Source organism: Esox lucius, chromosome 22 (genome assembly GCF_011004845.1).
Source record: "Esox lucius isolate fEsoLuc1 chromosome 22, fEsoLuc1.pri, whole genome shotgun sequence".
NCBI classification, from domain to species: Eukaryota; Metazoa; Chordata; class Actinopteri; order Esociformes; family Esocidae; genus Esox; species Esox lucius.
In genome coordinates, this window is record NC_047590.1 from 12,861,224 (window position 1) to 12,881,208 (window position 19,985).

General features: G+C 42.4%; 1 protein-coding gene across 1 annotated transcript; it reads right to left on the reverse strand.

Moving 5' to 3' along the window:
• Nucleotides 1–438: 438 nt before the first annotated feature.
• Nucleotides 439–19,413, reverse strand: atp1a1a.1 (ATPase Na+/K+ transporting subunit alpha 1a, tandem duplicate 1). Its single transcript, XM_029116634.2, has 22 exons — nt 19,245–19,413; nt 10,637–10,753; nt 10,357–10,416; nt 8,239–8,442; nt 7,978–8,091; nt 7,759–7,893; nt 7,552–7,669; nt 7,137–7,405; nt 6,728–7,036; nt 6,092–6,226; nt 5,760–5,952; nt 5,468–5,643; nt 5,242–5,378; nt 4,208–4,358; nt 3,893–4,061; nt 3,658–3,812; nt 3,450–3,573; nt 2,562–2,707; nt 2,336–2,466; nt 2,089–2,190; nt 1,111–1,202; nt 439–697 (listed from the first exon to the last, which is right to left on the reverse strand). The coding sequence occupies exons 1-22, from the start codon at nt 19,254–19,256 to the stop codon at nt 669–671; spliced, it is 3,078 nt and encodes a 1,025-aa protein (XP_028972467.2). The 5' UTR covers nt 19,257–19,413; the 3' UTR covers nt 439–668.
• Nucleotides 19,414–19,985: the final 572 nt, after the last annotated feature.

Sequence of the window (19,985 nt, forward strand, 5' to 3'; positions counted from 1 at the left end):
TAACCAACAATGCCTGGACCTTAAAGAGACCCCAATTCTAACTCTAGAATGAATTGTAAGTTTGACTCTAAACCTAAACCCTGAGCCGGAAACTGACTTTTGCCTCATGGGGACTGGCAAAAGGTCCCCATGAGTATAATTAGACCACACACACACTCACACCTTAATATGATAGTGAGATTTGAAAGGCTGTGACAGTGAACAACTACTTGGTGTTGGTTTTGACTGCATACTGACAAAGCAGAGCACATGGTTTAAACTAGAGTGAAACATTTTTAGAAAATCTCCAGAAAGGATAGGAAAGTAATGACCTGAAGATCTGTTGATGCTGTGTTTCTTCTGGCAAGTCTCCAAGTTACACTGACCTCTGCTGTACCAAAAGTACAAGGAAACATGGAAGAACACACGCACACAAACAAAAACTAAGGGACACCAAAGTGGGACCTGACTGAAAGTTTATTTATATTACTGTTAAAAACATGTATAAAATTGGTCTTGTTCCAGAAACAAGGCACGCAATGTCAATGTCTTGGTTCATCATCACGATCTCAGTGTTTTAGTATCAAGCATTCCCTATATAAAAACACATCCACATATTACAGAAGTTAAAATTCCGAGCAGCAAGACAACCATGCAAAAAAACTTGAGCGATGCAAACTGGATGCTTTCTAGTAGTAGGTCTCCCTCTCCACCCAACCTGAAAGAAGAGATGGTAGAAGACAGAATTTAGAGATCACAATTGCTGGTGGACTTAAGGTTTCTTCTGGACACAACACTTTTAAAATGCTAACGATTAGTGTGTAATTGAGATCACCCAGGAACATAGTCAGTTCAACCAATCAACAGCAATGATTTTAAAAACACTTTTACATAAGCAGTTGTCACTGCTGTCGATTATACTCCAAAATGTATACGTATCCACTGTCTTCCACCAGTGCAGGACCAACATTTTGCTGTTCCTTATAGATTTATAAATGTTTGCTAGATATCTAAATAACATAACACACAAACTTACAATCATCGTGAGAACAAGCTCTCAGAGCCAAATGGAACAGCTAAGGACAAGTACAGCAGATAAACCAAGTAATAACTGAAAGGATTTAGCCTCACCTCCTGGGCTGCGTCGGATGATCAGCTTTCGGATTTCATCATAAACAAAGATGAGGAGAGAGTATGGGAAGGCGCAGAACCACCAGTTGGGTCTAAGGAGAAAAGAAAACACAAGATAAGACAAAAATAACAGACCAAGGGCCATTTTTCGGATTGCAATGGAACTTAACCTTACAATAATTTAACATTGCATCTTTCCTATAACGTCCAATGAACTCCTAGGCATTTCACAAACCACCCCATTAGGGGAACGCATCACTAAGTGAATTGTTTCAAGGTGTAAATACTAATGCGTCGAAAGATCTCAGTTTGTGTTTTTTCATTTAAATAACCCTAATACTCAAATCCTTTCACAATACTCCAAGAGAGACCTTATCAGCTATAGCCCATAGCTGCAGACATTTCTCGACAGTGTGTATGACGCAGGATTAAGGCAATTCCCACTCCCAGAATTTGTTGAGCGAGTCAAGTATCAAGACCCCATCCTCGGACACACATCTCCGCAAGCCGTTCGTTTTCTCACGCCACTCGCTCAACCAGGAGGTATTCATTGGAACCCACGCGCTCGGAGGTGCATGCACTCTCCGGCCAACAGCCATGGTTGAGATTTTAACTGCCTGCTATGCGACCCATTTGTCCTGGAGGGCGACGAGTCAGTCTGCATGCATGCCATTGCAGGTATTTGAACTACAACTGTACAGTTAAGACAGTGACTTAGATCGTTGCGTCGTTTGGTAGCTATTGAATTGTACTTTTGTCCTTATTCTTACTGAAAAATGGGACTAACTTTGAATGCTTTTGCATTAAAAGTTAGTCCCAGAGTGACAGACAAACCATTGTGTTGAAGCACAGAATGCGTTTTCTCTTGGCCCAGAACACTTAGAATTCGAAGCAACTCCGTCACTATGATACATAAATGGGAAACATCAAATGTGCAACTAATGAGGAAGTGCAACTAAGTGAAGGGTCTTTACTTACTTGAGCGGGTACATTCTGAGGGCGATGCCCATTCCAGGGCAGTAAGACAGGAAGGCAGCCAGGGCTGTCTCCTCAAACAGGCCGAAGATGAGAATCTTGTTCCTGAGGTGAAAAGAAATGGCATGTGTTAAGAGAAAATTCATTAAAAGAAAATAAGAAAAAGAAAATAAACACACACACACACACACACACACACAATGTATACAGCCTCAAAAAAAAAAAAAAAAAAAATCAAGACTGTACTCACCTCATTCCCTGTTGGAAGACTGAGTTTCTCCTGGTCTTACAGATGATCAAATCAGCCCACTGTACAACTACTATACTGGCAAAGAATGCTGTGTGGCAGGTGAACTCCACAATCTTTCTCTGTTCATAAGTCTGAGGGAAACAATCCGCAACAAAAGATACAGTTAGAGAAAGACATCTAGAATAAACCAAATGAACAAGGCTTGGAAAAGTGTCTGCCTACTGACCCATTGCTGGCCATAGCTGTCCTCTAGGTCGTTGCAAAATTTGTTGTCCCACTCCACACGGATACCTAGCAGTTTGGAGGGTAAGAACCCGTTCTCAGCAAGGATCACAAAGTAGGTGAAGAACCCTGCCAAAGCCTGGATCATACCTGTATAGAGTTGGAGACAGAATTATATTAAATAATTTGTATCAAGTTCTAGAACTCATTCTAACACTCCGTCTTTAGTTTCTTCACATGGGATCATTCTCCACAGCAGGGATTCCCAAAGACTAAGGAACCCAAAAGATATAGCATATAGCTGTCCTCCAGATACATTTTCTTTTTTGGTTAGAGTGGATGTTTACGGAAATAAAAAAATAGATTTAAGTAAACAACAGAGCATGAGTAGTGAGTGCCCAGATTCTAACTTTTTTTATTATATATAGCTCTGGAAAAAATGAAGAGACCACTGCAACTTTTTCTTTCCTTTCTCAAAAAGTTGAAAAGGAAAGTTTGGAGTGAGGAATAGAAGCATTCAATTTGCAGTGGTCTCTTAATTTTAACCATTCTGTTCCTCACTCAAAACCTTCCTTTTCAACTTATTTGGAAAGGAAAGAAAAAGTTGCAGTTGTCTCTTCATTTCTTTCAGAACTGTATATATACATGCTGTCCACATTACCATTTCCTCTTAGGGAAAGTCAAACATAAACTTCTGGGTTAAATCTATTTTTATCGCTACCACTGAAGTAGGAAACTCTTCAGCCAGAGACGACACCTTTCAGGGACCCATTCTATCACCAGTCAGGCTATTTCTGGTACATGCCCCACTCTGGCTCCCAAAACTATTCACCCAACTGAAGAAGAGTTGAGAAAAATACACCATAATCCTCTTAGTGAATAGTGAACTCACCAATTTGACCGTAGGCTATGCTGATAAGTCTTTCATTGACCAGTTTGTCTGTTTTGGAGTTTCTGGGCTGTCTTTTCATTATGTCGCTTTCAGCAGCTTCATAGGCCAAGGAGATAGCAGGGACCTTGAAATTTGAGGAGAATTTCAAGAATTGGAATAAAACTGACAAAATCAACAAATTGCAAATACAAAAACACAAAAGCCTCACCATGTCAGTTCCCAGGTCGATGCAGAGGATGGTAACAGTTCCTAGGGGCAGTGGAATGTTGGCTATGATGAAGAGGAGGAATGGTGTGATTTCTGGAATGTTACTGGTCAGGGTGTAGGCGATGGACTTCTTCAAGTTGTCAAAGATCAGACGGCCTAGGAAAGGTACATCATGTCATTGTCAGTCATTTAAAATGACACAGAATGACAAAAATGTTCGGGAATGCTGCATCCACCTTCTTCAACACCAGTAACGATTGATGCAAAGTTGTCGTCCAGGAGGATCATGTCAGCTGCCTGCTTGGAGACGTCCGATCCAGAGATTCCCATAGCAACGCCAATGTCAGCCTTCTTTAGGGCAGGAGAATCATTCACTCCGTCACCGGTCACAGCCACGATGGCCCCCTGTGGATGAGGAGGAGGGGTGTTTGAGTACACATCATCTAAGGAGAGCAAGAGTCCTGACAGTGGGCTGGTCTACGCATTGTAATTTTAAAGGAATTTCTCCAGGCTCAGTTTTTCTCATGTCTTTAAATTCAGCTAAATATTACCTGGCGCTGGCAGCCTTCCACAATAATCAGTTTCTGCTGAGGAGAGGTTCTGGCAAATACGATCTCGGTGTGATATTTCAGGATGTCGTCCAACTGTTCAGCTGTCAGGTCCTTGAGGTCACCACCATGGACCACACAGGCCTTGGCATCCCTTGAGAAAAGAACAATCTTTTTTTAAATTGACCCAGGAAATTTAACTCAGATGAAGATATTTTTAAGCTATATAGGAGCTCATGAGAAGAACCTGACATTCAAGCTAGTAGGAATTGTAAAACTGAAGAGAAACTAAAGATTCTCAAACCATTGTTTCAACAGAAAGAATATCCTTCTTAGTACTGAAATAAATTGTAAAAAGGTTTAATATGGGCTATGATGGGACCAGAGTTCCGCAAAGAAGATCACACGGTTAAAAAAACAAAACAAAAAAAACACCTGGAATCTGTTTTTGACTTGAGGACAAGAACCCTGTCAAACAATAACAACCATGTCCTGTAGGTGTACTTGTTCCTATTCATTATATTTCAAAGATAACAAAGAGAAAGCAACATGATTGGACAATGCAACTTACAGGTGAGCTTGCATTATGCAGGTTTACTGTACATTGTGATTTTTCTCCTATCCAACAATAAGCCTAAGAAAATAAAACGTCAGCTATTGTTTATTAAATTCCAAATCTTTTCCCCAACATTTTTTTTGTCCTTTTAACGTGTGATGTGTTAGCACTGTTGCAAAATAAATAGGCTACAGTGGAGAAAACGCTTTAAGCCTTTTGTGTTGTTTTCAGTCCTGCAATTTCTATGAATCTGACTGGTGTGGACAAGCACAGTCCGCACAGAGCTTGGAGTAGCTCTACAATGTGACGGACCAAGAAATGCATGCAAGTTGACAAAGTCATGAAGCAAATATCACTAAAATAAACTAGCAGTAATTCCTCTTTTTAACACTTTCTGAGAAAGTATTTTATTGTACTAAATAAAATGTTTTAGGGTGCTGCTATGCTGCACATTTTCTAGCAGCTCTGACCCATGTTTTACCTGGGGTTAACTTCATTGACTGGAATGTTCAGACGAGCAGCGATGTCCTCCACAGTCTCGTTGCCCTCAGAGATGATGCCCACACCCTTTGCAATGGCCTTGGCAGTGATGGGATGATCACCAGTGACCATGATAACCTAAGTGAAGGAAGGCAAGTGCTCTGAATTAGAGGCCTGAACACTGTGGCAGTTATGAATGTTTTGAGTTTAGTCTGATTTGGTCATACCTTGATTCCAGCACTCCTGCACTTGCCAACAGCGTCAGGCACAGCTGCCCGAGGTGGGTCAATCATGGACATTAGGCCAACGAAGCACAGGTTCTCAGTGGGGAAGTTCACCTCTTCACAATCAAACTGAAAGCCCTCAGCAAACTGGTCATCAGGGAGATGGAAATGACAGAAACCTAGAAGGACAAAAAGGTAAGAACAATTGTAAAAAAAAGAAAAAAAAAGAACAGATAATTTGGCACTACAGGTGGAATAATGAGAAAGACATTGGTAAGTGAGGAGTTCCTCTTACCCAGCACTCTCTCTCCCAGACCACCCAGTTCCATGTAGGCGTTCTGGAAGGCGTCTTTCATCTCATCATCCAGGGGCTGTTCTTTTCCCTGGATCAGGATGGTGGAGCAGCGGTCCAGGATTCTCTCAGGGGCGCCCTTCATCACCAGCAGGTGTTTCGACTCTCCCTCATTTTTGTTTTGGTGAACAGAGAGCTTGGGGATACATAATAGAGGGGCAGCCATTTTAAAAACAGATGACCTAAATAGGCACAACCATTTTGATCTGTGCCCAAAGGAATGGCTTGGACTTGACTGTTGAATGTATTCGACCTATTTAATGCCATTAACCTACCTGGTATTTGTTGGTGGAGTTGAAGGGGATCTCGGTGACCTTGTTGTACTGGTCCCTCATTCCTTGCACAGACCCACAGCAGAGTTCAATACACTTCAGCAGGGCAGACTCTGAGGCATCACCAGCCACATCCCTCTGTGAGGCCAAAACAAAGAGGACGTTAGCGGGATGCGGAATGCTGCCAGCACACATCTTTCACACACTACAGCTTATCCAGACCTGATTTATAAAAAGCCGTCCATCAATTTAACCAAATGTTATGAAACTGAAACCTCTGTAGATCTACCAGGCGGAAAGACCTCGTCTCCCTACCCGCACCATTGTTTAAACTTTAACCACAAGGGATAAAATTAAGGTAATTACAGCTAGTCCAAGGTGACAAACTAAAGGTGTGATTAACAAAGAGTGGAACTGAGAAGTAGTTCTGCAAAAATGAGGCACAGAATATGACGCACTAGGCGATAGGTGTGCCCAAGGGAAAGGGGTGGAATTACATAAGCAGAAAAACAACCCAGCTGCGTAGTAAATAGCTCACAGCAAGAAAACTGAAACTAAACTTTTCAGCAGCTTTACATGTGTATGTGGTTGTCAATTCACTCCAGGGAAATGGAACATAAGAATAAAACTGTCACTCACCTTGAGGATAGGAACATTGCTCTGTTCTGCCAGGAAAACGGCACGGTTACACAGGCCAGCGACTCTTGCCAGGGCAGCCCAGGTGGAAGAACTCCTGTCGAAGGAGGTACCACTCTGGTTCTCTGTGGTGTCGGCCTCATGGATCTGGTTGTCGAACCACATGTGAGCCACGGTCATTCTGTTCTGGGTCAGGGTTCCGGTCTTGTCAGAGCAGATGGTGGAGGTGGAGCCCAGGGTCTCCACAGCTTCAAGATTCTTCACCAGGCAGTTCTTCTTGGCCATCCGCTTGGCCGTCAGAGTCAGACAGACCTACGGAGAAAAGGCAAAAGTCACTCAAAAGGCAGGTCGAACACTACTGAACATCGGGTTATGTGTTTGACTAAAGCGCAACTGCAAAGCCAGTACTCACTGTTACAGTGGCCAGGAGACCCTCAGGCACATTGGCAACAATGATGCCAATGAGGAAGATCACAGCCTCCAGCCAAGAGTATCCCAGGATCAGGGAGAGAACAAAGAAAGACATGCCCAGGAAGACAGCCACACCGGTGATGATGTGGATGAAGTGCTCAATCTCAATGGAGATGGGGGTCCGTCCGACCTCCAGGCCCGAGGCAAGGGTAGCAATACGACCCATGACAGTGCGGTCACCAGTGTTGATGACGATACCTCTGGCAGTTCCTGTGGATGTGCACAATCAGATGTCTTACTTACTCCTCACAGAAATAGAGGAAGTACAACATACGGCTACTGGAGTTCATCAAACCTTGCCCAATCTTTTGTTTTCTTTCCTTGGGTTTTGTTACTTGTCTGAGCAACTAAAGTACCTTCAACACAGTTGGTTGAGAAGAAGGCAATGTTCCTGGTCTCCAGGGGGTTGTCATTGGAGAAGTCCGGAGTACGAGTCTGGGGCTCGGATTCACCAGTGAGGGAGGAGTTGTCCACCTGGGTGGGTAGAGAGATTTACATGAATACAATAACTAATGGCATGGATGTATGTGACATTCGGATTAAGAGGACATTGAGGTACCAACCTTGCAGCCGCTGGCGGAGATGATACGCAAGTCAGCTGGGATCCGGTCTCCTCCTTTCACCTCAACAAGATCTCCAACCACCACTTCTTGAGCGTTGATGTTCTTCTTCTCGCCATCACGTACAACTAGGGCTTGCTACAAGGCAGACAAGAACATTAATATTTCTAGACGTAACAGAAACAAAAACACCCAAAAAAGGTTCTCAAAAATAGACAACACCTGCGGGACCAGGTTCTTGAATGAGTCCATGATCTTTGAACTTTTGGCCTCTTGGTAGTAGGAGAAACAACCGGTGACAATGACGACAGCCGAGAGCACGACACCCAGGTACAACTGTGGGACAAAGATGTAGAATTACGTGAACATACCCCGAACAAACGAGCACAGAAAAATTACAAACCCACCAAGAGTCTCGAATACATCTGCTTCCAGTTCTCCCAGAATGCCGGGAGAATAAACATTCTATAATTGGGTCCTTACGTTATCATTAGCCGGCTCATCCTCCATCGCTGCCTGGATTCCGTAGGCCAGGAAGCAGAGGAGAGCGCCAGTCCACAGCAGCATGGAGAACCCGCCAAACATCTGCTTGCAGAACTTCACCCACTCCGGAGTAGTGGGAGGAGGGGTCAGGGAATTGGGGCCATCACGGGCAAGGTTCTCTGCAGCTTTAGCACTGGATAACCCCTGAGGAATAACACATTGCTTGTGTTTATTCTAACTAGGACACCGTCAACCCATATTTTTAAAGGTTAAACCTCTGACTACCACGTTTCTAAAAAAGCAAGTATATTTCGATATTTGTGCCCATCCACACTTCCCCTCATTCTGGAGATTCTATTTTGCTTTACATGATAACGGAAGGAAGCACATCGTCAACACAATAATAACTTTCCGCAAGATCTGTCAGTTGCCAAGTCATAACTCGATCATACATTTCCCGTTAGGCAGAAAACCGGGAAACAAATCAATGTGGCTCTGGAGAAAGTCTTTGCTGGCAGTTGCCAGGCAACTCAGAAAACAGTAAAAACAGGGCCATCTCCTCTACTGGGATTGAGTGTATCCAAAATCTGGGCTGAGGTGATGCGAGGCTGCTGTCTGTTAATTATTCAAAAGAGCCGCTCCGCTGCGAAGCTGCGCTCCCAAGTTTGGAGGCGTTAATCGTCTATTCCCATTGATCTCTACGTCATGAATGAGAGAATTTGCATGAATGTAAATAGAGGATAGTCTCTTATTTTCTCCTTTCTGCTATTGGACTCTTGTTACCACCAATTCTGACAAAGCCTTTCTTAATCAGTCTGAGACTAAGAAACCCCAAAATTCAATAGAACTTAATCACTTATTGGTTAAGGAATTTGACATTACCATCTGGAGCTACAAGAATTCAGGAGACTGAAACTAAAAATGCACTCCACATTTTGTATCCACAAAAAAGTTCAAATTAAACGATTTTAAGACCAGTTGTAAAGTGATGTTAAGACATTGGCAGGCAAAATGAGTGAGCCACTCAAAAAGGTTTGATTCTTGTAATCACGGCAATCTGAGGGACATCAAAGGAAAATTAATAATGATGCTCATTATTGCTGAAAATTATATGGACTAACCAAATATTTATGACTGTACAAAATATTCCAGTGTCGTAAAATGTTTGATACCATTTTAGATTAACATGACCAACTGTTCAATCTACTCTTAATTTTCACCTGACATGTTGGAAAGTGTTTTTTTCTCCATTGTTTTCAATACTGTGACAGGCACTGGTTGTTAGTTTTATCACATTACCATTAAATAAACACTTTCAACAACTAATCCATTCAACAACTAGAAATTACATTAGGCTTCAACCCAGCACCCCCCCACCCCCTTCAAGGGGACGTTTTAGGATGTCGTCATGACCCCTGGGAGTTTTGTCTAGTTAGGCTCCAGAAAATATTCAATAGGAACAGAACAATATGCCCCACCAACATTAGACAACATTAAAAATCCAAACTCAAAATTGTGACCAAGCACATTAACCTAATAACTAGCAGTGCATATTTGAGAGAAAACGGCCATCATGGGTAATTAATGTGCAGGAGATCCTACAGCCTTTGTTACATTAAACAGTCAGTACTGTGATCATGTTAAAGACAATCATATTGTCCTACATAAAAGGTTTTTATTTTCTTTGTATCTGAAAAGCATACCACCTAAAACCCCCACATAATTTCATTTAATTACTTCTAAAATGGTTTGGGACACCTAGGGCAATGATCTGATAAAAACCTTTTGGGAACCATGTCACAAGAATGGGGAAGTCCCTAGAACTAACCAGGAACTAGACAGAACCTCCAAGGGACCATGACAAAACAAAGAATGATTGCTTTCTGGGACTTCACAACCTCCGGGTGACTGTACCACAACTTCACTGGGACGTTTTGAAACCATCATACAATTTCCCCTTGATAACATTGTGGTTAGATCAAGACACCTGCTGACAGCTCTTCATAGTGTCTTCTCTCTCATTTTTACCCATAAGAGTAGGAGTAAAACGTCAAAGTTCAGGCAAAACTGTTTCTTTTTAAGGGAAAAATGTAATCAATTTCGTAGCACCAGACTTACCCTGCTCAGGTCAGTGCCATATTTGCGGTTGAGTTCATCCAGGGTCAGTTTATGGTCATCCTATTGGACAGGGATAAGAGACATTTCATATTGCACTGTACTGGATTTGCACTTACTCTGTCCTATTGGACACAACTACTTAAGGTTATCATGTTTACTCAAGATTGCTGTTTTCAACCTTGACACCAAGTCAATGACACCAACACATGAGTTAACAGGTCTGGCAGTTTAAAGACCTTTGCAGGTTTTGAAAGAATAAATGTGAGAGAGGCTGACTCACCAGATCGACTTCCTTCTTCAGCTCATCCATGTCCCGTTCCTTCTTCAATGCCTTGGCATTCTTCTTCTTGCCCCCCTGCTCGGAGGTCGCTGCCAGTTCATACTGTTCCCGTCCTTCCTATTGAGAGCAAGAGAGACAGGTTGAGATGAAAACAAATCTCACCTAAGTCTGTGCTGAAGTCAGGAGGCCACTTTTGAAACTAGTCAATACGAGAAACTAATTTCAAAAGCACCGTTAAAATTTACCAGAAGCCCTTGGCTACATTTACATGTTTTCATTTTAGTAATACAGCAGACTCTCGTAGCCGAAGAGACTTGAAGAAGTGAGAGCACATTTATTTTTATACTGGTCCCCCTTTGGCACTCTTGCATCATAGATAACGTACATTTTTACATCAGCAGTTACCCTACCTAAAACCCCAATAATAATAATAATAATAATAATAATGTTTGACTCTACATAGGATCAGAGTGGTTAACCCCAATCTTGATGTTGCACTCTGGAGTTAATGCACAATTTCAGCCAGCAATGTGAAAGGGGTATTCATGAACCAAAATGGTCCCTGTTTTTGTGCACATCACCTGTCCGTACACGTTCCAACCGTTCATTTTTATTTTGACCTATTCATAACAGTTCACACAAATCTGTCTTAGATACAAGGATACATTGTTTTGCGCTGTCACCACTAGCCATAAGCAGTGGACATGCTCATTTATCTTTCCCTAAATCACCCCTCTTTAGTTTTTGTTAAGTGCTTTCTCTTTGAAAGCCAACTAAAATGGTAGTCTGCATAAACACAAAGCAGATGGGGTGTTTATTTTTTTTAAACAAAACAAGTAAGAGTGACATGTAGCAGCAGTTTCTGCCTATGAGTGTGTGTGAACCAATTGTTAGCGGAGTGGGAAAACAGAGAGTGAATGGCTGGAGTGGAGCCCAGGGAATACTCAGCCCCGCTGACATACTCCGGGTCAACGCACCGAGGAAATACAGTCCATATCTGTGGTACCACCTTAGTTAAGATTGTCTGGGATGTTAGGGTAGCATTGTGCATCTGGATGTTGTTCCAGTTAACGTTGACAAAACAAATGTGACTTAAGCAAGGTGCATGTATAGAGGGTGATTAAATTATAATTTTTTTTTAAATAAATGTCTCAACAAATTCAGGGTTCACTTGAACATGTCCGGCTCCTCCCAACAAGATGAGGGAGTCGCTTCCTTTTTTGGTTCGAAAATGGCTTATTCTCGTGTAAATCCTTAGACTAGGGCACAATCATTTAGTTGCGTGTTACCACCTACAATGTTCATTCACATGTTCACGCCAAAATTATTCCTATGAAGTTCTTAAATTAATTCTCATCTGCTGCCAGGATCTTTTTGCTCCCCCGAGGTTACATCTATAGAATGCGTGTTGTCATGAAAAGCAATTTAGGAATTTAATAAAACGTCATTCCTGTATTGGCTGTGCTATTGCAACTGTGACACACTTTTGGCCAGGCTTCCAATCTGGCTTTTTGGGCAGCAGAGCCCTAATTTACAATTATTACATGGGAGAAATCACAAGCAATACACATCATTTGTATAGTCAATCCAATGCCACGTTGGGTTACATTGGAAAAATACAGGTTGAGAAATTTGGTTAAATAATTGTGTGGAAAAACAATAAACTAAAAGAATCTCAAAAACGCATGTATTCGTGGTCCAGTAATTCATTCTCTTTTTATGCACAGGCTTAAACGTCTCTTCCATTTTTCCTGAAAGGGAGATGCAATGGTGAGGGAATAGAGTCTGATTGGTGGATGCACTGTTTATTCAAATTCCCAGCTAACCTAGTAGGTATCAGGTTTGGTTCCGAGCATTGGTTGCTATGTTTTCTGATCAGGCTACTCTTCCTGCATTCTTGGAGCTAAAAACCCTAAGCTGAAGTTTGCTAAAGTCCTGGTTTGACAGTGATGGCTCATACCCCTCCGCTATCGCAGCAATCACTATTGTAACCAGTCAACCACCATTGAGTTTTCCTGACTGTTCACTTCTCAGAAGCAGAACATCCTGAACCCGGAAATGACAACGGCCTGAAGTTCAGGAGGAACGCCGAGCATCACGTCACGTTGCTCAGCTCTACCAATAACCAGACCTGAGAGGAGGGGTTGGGCACAGGGTCATTTCAACATATTCTTGGGTAATCCGGGAACGCCAGAAAATGTGGCTTTTTACACCACAACACGGTGTCGGCTTAGGGGCGGCATTAACTGGACACTTGAGATTCATACACACACTCTGTAGTCTCCCATTGTGAGACGTTTATCCAAACAGCATACAGTTTACTCAACCTCAATATTAACGCCCTGTCACTTCTGTGGAAGCGGAGAAACAGTAAACGGTCACAGAGTGAAAGGGGGAGGAGTTGTCACGACAGCATGCCAGCCTGGAGCAGCAACAGGAGAACACACCGCACCAGATAGACATCGGTCAGGCAGTTAGCCATCATAAATTACTCAGGATCGGCTGGCTGTCAAGGAGAGCGCTTGACATGCTCCTCCTGTAATAACCCTCTGGGGTTACACAAAAGCAGCTTCACTGTAAGCATGGCTGTTCCTAGTTCCAGAACCTGATCTGAGTCCCTGGAGCGTGACTGACTGTCAAATGCTTTGCTTCTTTGTTGTATGTATCCAACATCAGGGATCCTACTCATTTCTTATGTTGGAACAGTAACGGGTTGGAAAGACATGTCCGGCTTTTGTCCACGGGGCCCTCTCAAGGAATCTGTTTTTGCACTCCCCTGTGGTCTTTCCATTAGTTGACAGGCGCACAGATTGGCACTTCTTGGGAATACACCTTTCCACTCCTCATTGAGATAGACTCACCATAGATAGTTCCCATGTCTTGTACAGATCTCTTTTAAACACTACAAAGCAGGAAAGTACAACAAAGGAAGTACTACTCAACTCACACAGAAACTGAACAGGAAGCTACTCCAGAGAATGTCCGGAAGAGTGATCTCACACAAAGAAACCCAACGAGTATTCCTATCATGGTGCCTAGGCCAATACAATACAATTGGTGGGCGATAAAGATATTTAGAATGACTCTGTCTTGTTTCTGGACACAAGCCGTGCAGTCACAGAATTCATTCAGACCCTCTTAGGAAAACACTTAAGATACCAGACTTGGCGCATTCTTATGTGGGATTATGGTAAGGACTGGGGCATGTAGCTACAACAATGGTTAACTGGACAGGTATCTGAATACCATATCTACAACATTCCAGAGGAAAATATTCCCCCAAGTATTTCTTTTATCAGGATGTGTCATTAAGCCTTCTACCATAATGTAGAGAGTACAGCGATTACAGATAGCTATTAATACATCAGGACCGATAAACACTTTGAAACAGATAGGCCATGTATGAAAATTCTCTCATGCAGTCAGACTCCGGCCACACAACCATAGAATATTCTCTATAGGACTACACAGCTGGCACAGCTTCTACCCCCAAGCCATAGGTCTGATAAAGAAGACTGGCAAATCGCTACCAGGCTGTCCCGATTAGTCTTCCTCTGCACTTCCCCATTATTGTCGTCTACAAGCACACAGACTACTCTCCCTATAAACACACACGTTGTTGCTGGTACTGTTCTAAGATGAATGGCCTCGTACCGCCTGCACATGGTTCTGGCGCTCCACATAAAAATCACCATGTTATTCCCCATTCAGAGCATCTTCTATTTGTTTATCTAAAACATTGGATCTCAAAAGCACAACGCCGGAGCATACAGACACCGTGAACATTTTGGTCTCACTGTCCAAATGATGTATATACAACCGCATGGGTTTACTGTGGTCCTCGTTATGGCTGCGTATGGTTAAGGAGTAGGTGTAATATGTGCAGGGGAGAGAAAGGGAGCCTGAACATAGGGTGCGTGGAAGGGCTTCTCTAAAAAGAGAACATAAAGAACCAGTTTGAAAAAAACGACAGCGACAGTCAAACAAGAGCCCCACTGAGACAAGGGGCCTCTCTTTTGCGCTAAAATACACCACGGCTTCCAGCTCGACATACGCTTAGAAGAGACGGTCGAGCGGGTGCATATTTTACAGTCGGGGTCGAATTCCTGCAAACACCATTCCTGGTTCTGTTCCTGTACGTGTGCCAAATACTAAAGCTGCTCACTCAAGCATATTGGCTCCCCCTCGCCCTGGGACTTTGCCCCGTTGCTACAGGCGACATAACCACACCTCTCAGATATCTGAATGGACAGTCACGTGTTACTCTCCTCCCCCTTTTCTCACCCCTCTAACTTACTTTCTCTCTGTGGAGTAAAAAAAATAAAAAAAAACTCCTTTATTCACAAGAAACGCCCACTACAGAATGGTACACAGAAGATGTTGTTCGCTGACGTTTCGCCCGAACCCATAGTTCTTTGGTGAACTATCCAACAGAATACAATCAATGGGGTGCAGCTTCCTGTATAGTTATAGTGAAATTATATGTAGGTGAGACCATTGCAAAATGTAAATTCTGTGTAGGCCTAGAGCTGTGTGACAAAATGTCCAGCAGAATGGAAATGCGCAGATCCCCTTCAGTGTGAAGAATAGAAAACTGCAGCGTGACAATTGGGAAAGTGTAAGAATGTATGGTACTGTCCTCCAGTGTAACTGGCTTGTGTCAGTGATGGAAAATACTTCATAATGTTTGGGCAGCTAAGCCAAACAGGAGCAAGGAGGCAGGCAGGCAGGATGAGAATGAGGCGGTGGGGGTGAGATGTGTTCTCTGTCACAGAGATGGGGTGGCGTGTGTGACAAAAGGACTGCCTAATACATAGTGACTGTCGAGCGGAAAGAATGTTAAATCCACAGAAGAGAGGGAGAGAATAAGCAACAAAAAGAGAGGTTGGGAGCGAGACTCTTGCTTCCACAGTGGACCCCTGGGGGATAAGAATGGGCAGCAGAGGCCACAACCTGATGGCGGCTCAGAGGTGGAACATGAGAGAAACAACAAAGAGTTCCCTGATCACACTGTCTTTTTTTTTTCTTTCAACGGTTCATTTTCTAAACCCTCATTTGTGGTTCACGGTGGAGATTCTTCATAAGCCACTTTCCATTGCACCCAGGGGTGGAATCCTTAAACAATGACCGCCTTCATGACCAATGGTGAGAGCAGAAGCATTAAAACAAAGAAAGAATGCAACCTAATAACACTACAGGAAAACAGTCTTTTTTTCCCCATCTCAGAAAATCCTGGTTTATTTGAGACACAACCGCAGTAGTATTCCATTTTATAATGGCGCTATCGGTGCTTTTCAAATTATTAAAAATACACACAGTTTTTCTTTGATCCACCATACTATTAGATCCAAACAAATTAAACCAACCCCCCTCTGAAATGACCCCATGAATAATCATCTTCTCCCTTTGCCTCCATCGTCTCCTGCCGCTCTTCATTTTACCTTTCGTACCACCCCACTGATTCCGCCATCTCTTCCAGCACCTCTCACTCCCTCATCCCTCTTGCGAGTCCCCCTCCCCTCATCCCCGCTCTCTCTCATCTCGCTCTCTGTGGACTCCCGGAAAGAATTAGTCTGGCTGTCTAAAGCCTTGTGTCCGGGCATCTGCGCCTATTGCGAGTGTACTGGACTGGAGTGCTGAGAAGAGGGTGGGGGCAGGGTGGGGTTTTCACCGCCACCACACCAGAAAGGGGGGGAGAAATACTATATGCGGATGTGCTTCTCTGTATTCACATCTCGCAACAGACTGCACTCCGTCTTCCTAACCACCTCCCTCCCAAGGTCTCCAGAGATGAATGCATAATTTAACACCGTGCTTGTACGACGTGCAGCCCAGCAGGGAGGGGCGAGCATTTTATATGATGGTATTACCTACCACAATATCCCACTCAGTACACAATACAGTAGGACAGACCATCACAGGGAGCTGGAAAAACACCCTCCGATACTAGCCATATTCAAGCCATATAAATTGCAGGTATATACAGGTGTGGCAAATCCAATTAACAAAAACAGTCGTTAGTGGTTTTGTTATTCTAGAATCAACAAGAGATAGTTGAATGGCTGTACAGTTGAATGTGGAGTTGATCTATTGAATGGAAACTCGGAAAAACACTGAGCAAGAAACACGTCTGCAGCTAACTTCGCCTAGGTGCTGCTTATGTTGTGATCTGAAGGGTGACAAAAAATGCCCTTCACAACCATATGCCAAATCCGTATGGAAACCCATGAGGGGATGAGGAGAATTAGCAGGAATTCAAATATGGCCCATCTGCGTCACAATATACAAGTACAATCTGGGCATATGTGTGTGAATGGCCCCATGCGAACGAACGTGAACTTCCCAGAAGCATGTCACTGTTGGTGTTCAATAAAAACGGACTAGTTTTGACGAGGAAATAGACCACAGAAGAAACTTTATTAATAGGGTTTAGGGTCGGTCTCGCAGAGACAGATTAAGCCTTGTCTAGGACAAAAAGAAACTAGCTCAAAGGACTTTCTATTGAACTTGATTTTGTAGTTCCAGACTAGGCTTAATCCGTGTCTGCGAAACAGGCCCATAGTGTTTTTACTGATCTGCTTTCGGTTTAACTCCCTTTCTGTCCATTTATTGTAACCAGCCCTACAAGCTGAGCAGTGACCCACACTGGACAATCTGAAAAGTAGTAGAAATATTGTGAGGTCAAATCTGAACCCATTATAGAGAACTGTTTCACAAGCGTTGACAGATGCAATACTAATCTATGCTAAACTGTCCTGTAAAGTAGAGCAGAGCAGACTAAAAACTAATTTCATATTTTACTATACTGTTTTCAGTTCCATTGATAGAGATTTGGTCTGACCTGAACCAACCAAATGTGGGCTGTTTAGGGGTGGAGTTTTATTAGATAAATAGCAAGTGAGTAGAATAAATGTACAAACATACTTAATAGGATATTACATTTTGCGCCTTTAGCCTAGGAAACACTAACCGTTTTCCAGGACCTATTTTTCCAAGGACTAAAAGATCTGTGCGGATTATGTTTTGCATATTTAATTACACATACGTGTCACTGTCAACCACAGACGATTGTGATGAACGGGGCATGTTTGCGTCGCAGAGCAGTGTCTAAGAAAGTATGAAATCTAATTGTTTGACGCCACCACCCTCCAAAACCAACATAGATGTCAATGTTAGTGCAAACACGTTCCGTCCTACTTCCTCCGCAACAGTCTACCTCTAACAGTCTGTCCATAGTGGCAGGTATACACTGAACAGGTAAGAGATATTCCATTACTAATTTATGCAATACCCTAAGACACAATGTTCCTGTTTAAATAACTATACTTAGTAGAGATTTTGTAGGCCAACCTATAGGGTTTTTGATTATGGCCAATATACTGGGCTAATGGCTGTTCTTATGCATGACACAATGCTGAGTGCCTTGATATAGCTCTTAGATACCACAAACCCCTTATGGTGCCTAATTGCTTCTATGAACCTGATATTAATGCAATTAGAAAAGTAAAACATACAGTGAAATATATTTGTCATACTGGTCAAAACTTTAGGCCAATCAGCATTCAAACAAATATCCCATTATACTTTATGACTCTTTTGAAATATCCCTGCAACTGCAATTTAAACAATTTCGAGAAATTTGAGTACAACTTCCCATTCCGTAACATTCATTTCAGTATAATCCGTTGCAATGCACTGACTCATTCAAACAAAGAACATCACATCTATTCAGAACTGGGCTACAGGCTATATCTCACAGTAACAGAAGTCACAAGATCGTACGTAATTCTCCGTCTATCCCCACTTCCCCGCCACATGAATTGAAAAAGAAGACGCATTTTAAAGACGTTTTGGCGGAAGTTTGCTTTGATGAAGATCACTGTATCTCCATCTTCGAACTTTCCTAATCTGTCAGTTAGAGCGAACAGTTTAAAGGCGATCATTGGGACGTCCCAATTCTGACATTATCCCATTGAAGTTTAAATGTAAAACTGTTTTCGAAAGGGATATTATCTGGGTAAGAGTTAGTTAGAGCTTAGGATAGGGACGTTACGGATCACAGTTAGCCCCAAACACAGTCATATATACAGACACAAACATCTTATTATGTCTCCGCACCAACCGATCCATCATCGCAGCCTACATGCTTTTCATTCTGCGGACTTGAAACAAGCAAACGTTTTTATCCACCTTTTTTGCTTGAAAGTTGAACTACCCTTTTCAGACAAATATATGGAAAGTATAAGGAGCATTACTTCTTCAATCGTTACCGGCGCTGAGTTACCTCATGGCTTCCTATTTTATCACTTCATCCTTTTTAAACGACTTTTAACCCAAATTCACACTCGGTCAAGACATCGAATATTTTGTACAGCCTACAAAATGCGGAAGTTAAGTCACTTTCGCATCGCAGGCATTTTGAAAGAAAGCGGCCATCATCGCACATGTGATACTTTGAAAACAACTTCGATTTGTTTTGTTTTTCAAAAACCACCTGTATGATAAAACCGCTATTTCACTTTGTCCCAGCACAATTAAGAATACCGCAAGTTATGAGCATTTTATGCTGGAAATCGAATGTAAATGAGGAAAGAAAAAGTTAACTTACTCCTCGTCCCATGTTTGCGGTTTTGTGGAGGGAAAACAATTCTTGACCAATTAAACCTTTATGAACTTAAAACGAATTAAAAGTGGAATTGCCCCTGGATGTACCCTAATCCACACGTGTCACTCCTCCTGGACACGCATCCAAGCTCCCCTCCCGTTACAAGGTCCAATACTTATACACAGTGTTCCTTCGACCGTGACGTCTCCACTTTTTGCCATGGTAACATAGAATGGAGGGGCGGAGTCTTGATTATTGAACGTTTTACGATTATCGGTCTCTATAAAGTACGTTTGAATCTATTGCGTGACAGTGGACTTTAATCTTTGTAACTTCAAATGTTGATGGAAAGTAAATTGTTCACTTTGAAGGCTTATTGATAAGGATTACATATGTCAATATCATATACCCTCACTCAGAACATAAATTGTCAGTTTTTTCTCTTTTTCCAAATATCTAAGAATGAACATATACAGCCTAACACACTCTCCGTCAAATTAAATGTAACCTTATCAATATGTTTATATGGCAAGCTCTAAACTACATGAGTAGTCTGAACTATCCTTCCCTAGGAATATGTTGTTTTTTTTTACCGGAACATGATCACTTTCTGGACACTGTCAACTGAGAAAAAAATAATGTAAACATGAATGAGATATGATGTCAAGTTGTTATATCTACAAATAATGAACCCTTACCATTAACCTAACTCTTACCGTAGACCCTTGTCTCAAGGTTCCTGGT

Excerpts from the sequence above, each read along its gene's own strand:
- atp1a1a.1 (XM_029116634.2), bottom strand. Across the intron at positions 7,894-7,977 it reads TCAAGAACCTGGTCCCGCAG|CAAGCCCTAGTTGTACGTGA; the intron begins GTGTTGTCTATT and ends TCTGCCTTGTAG. Across the intron at positions 698-1,110 it reads CATCCGACGCAGCCCAGGAG|GTTGGGTGGAGAGGGAGACC; the intron begins GTGAGGCTAAAT and ends CTCTTCTTTCAG.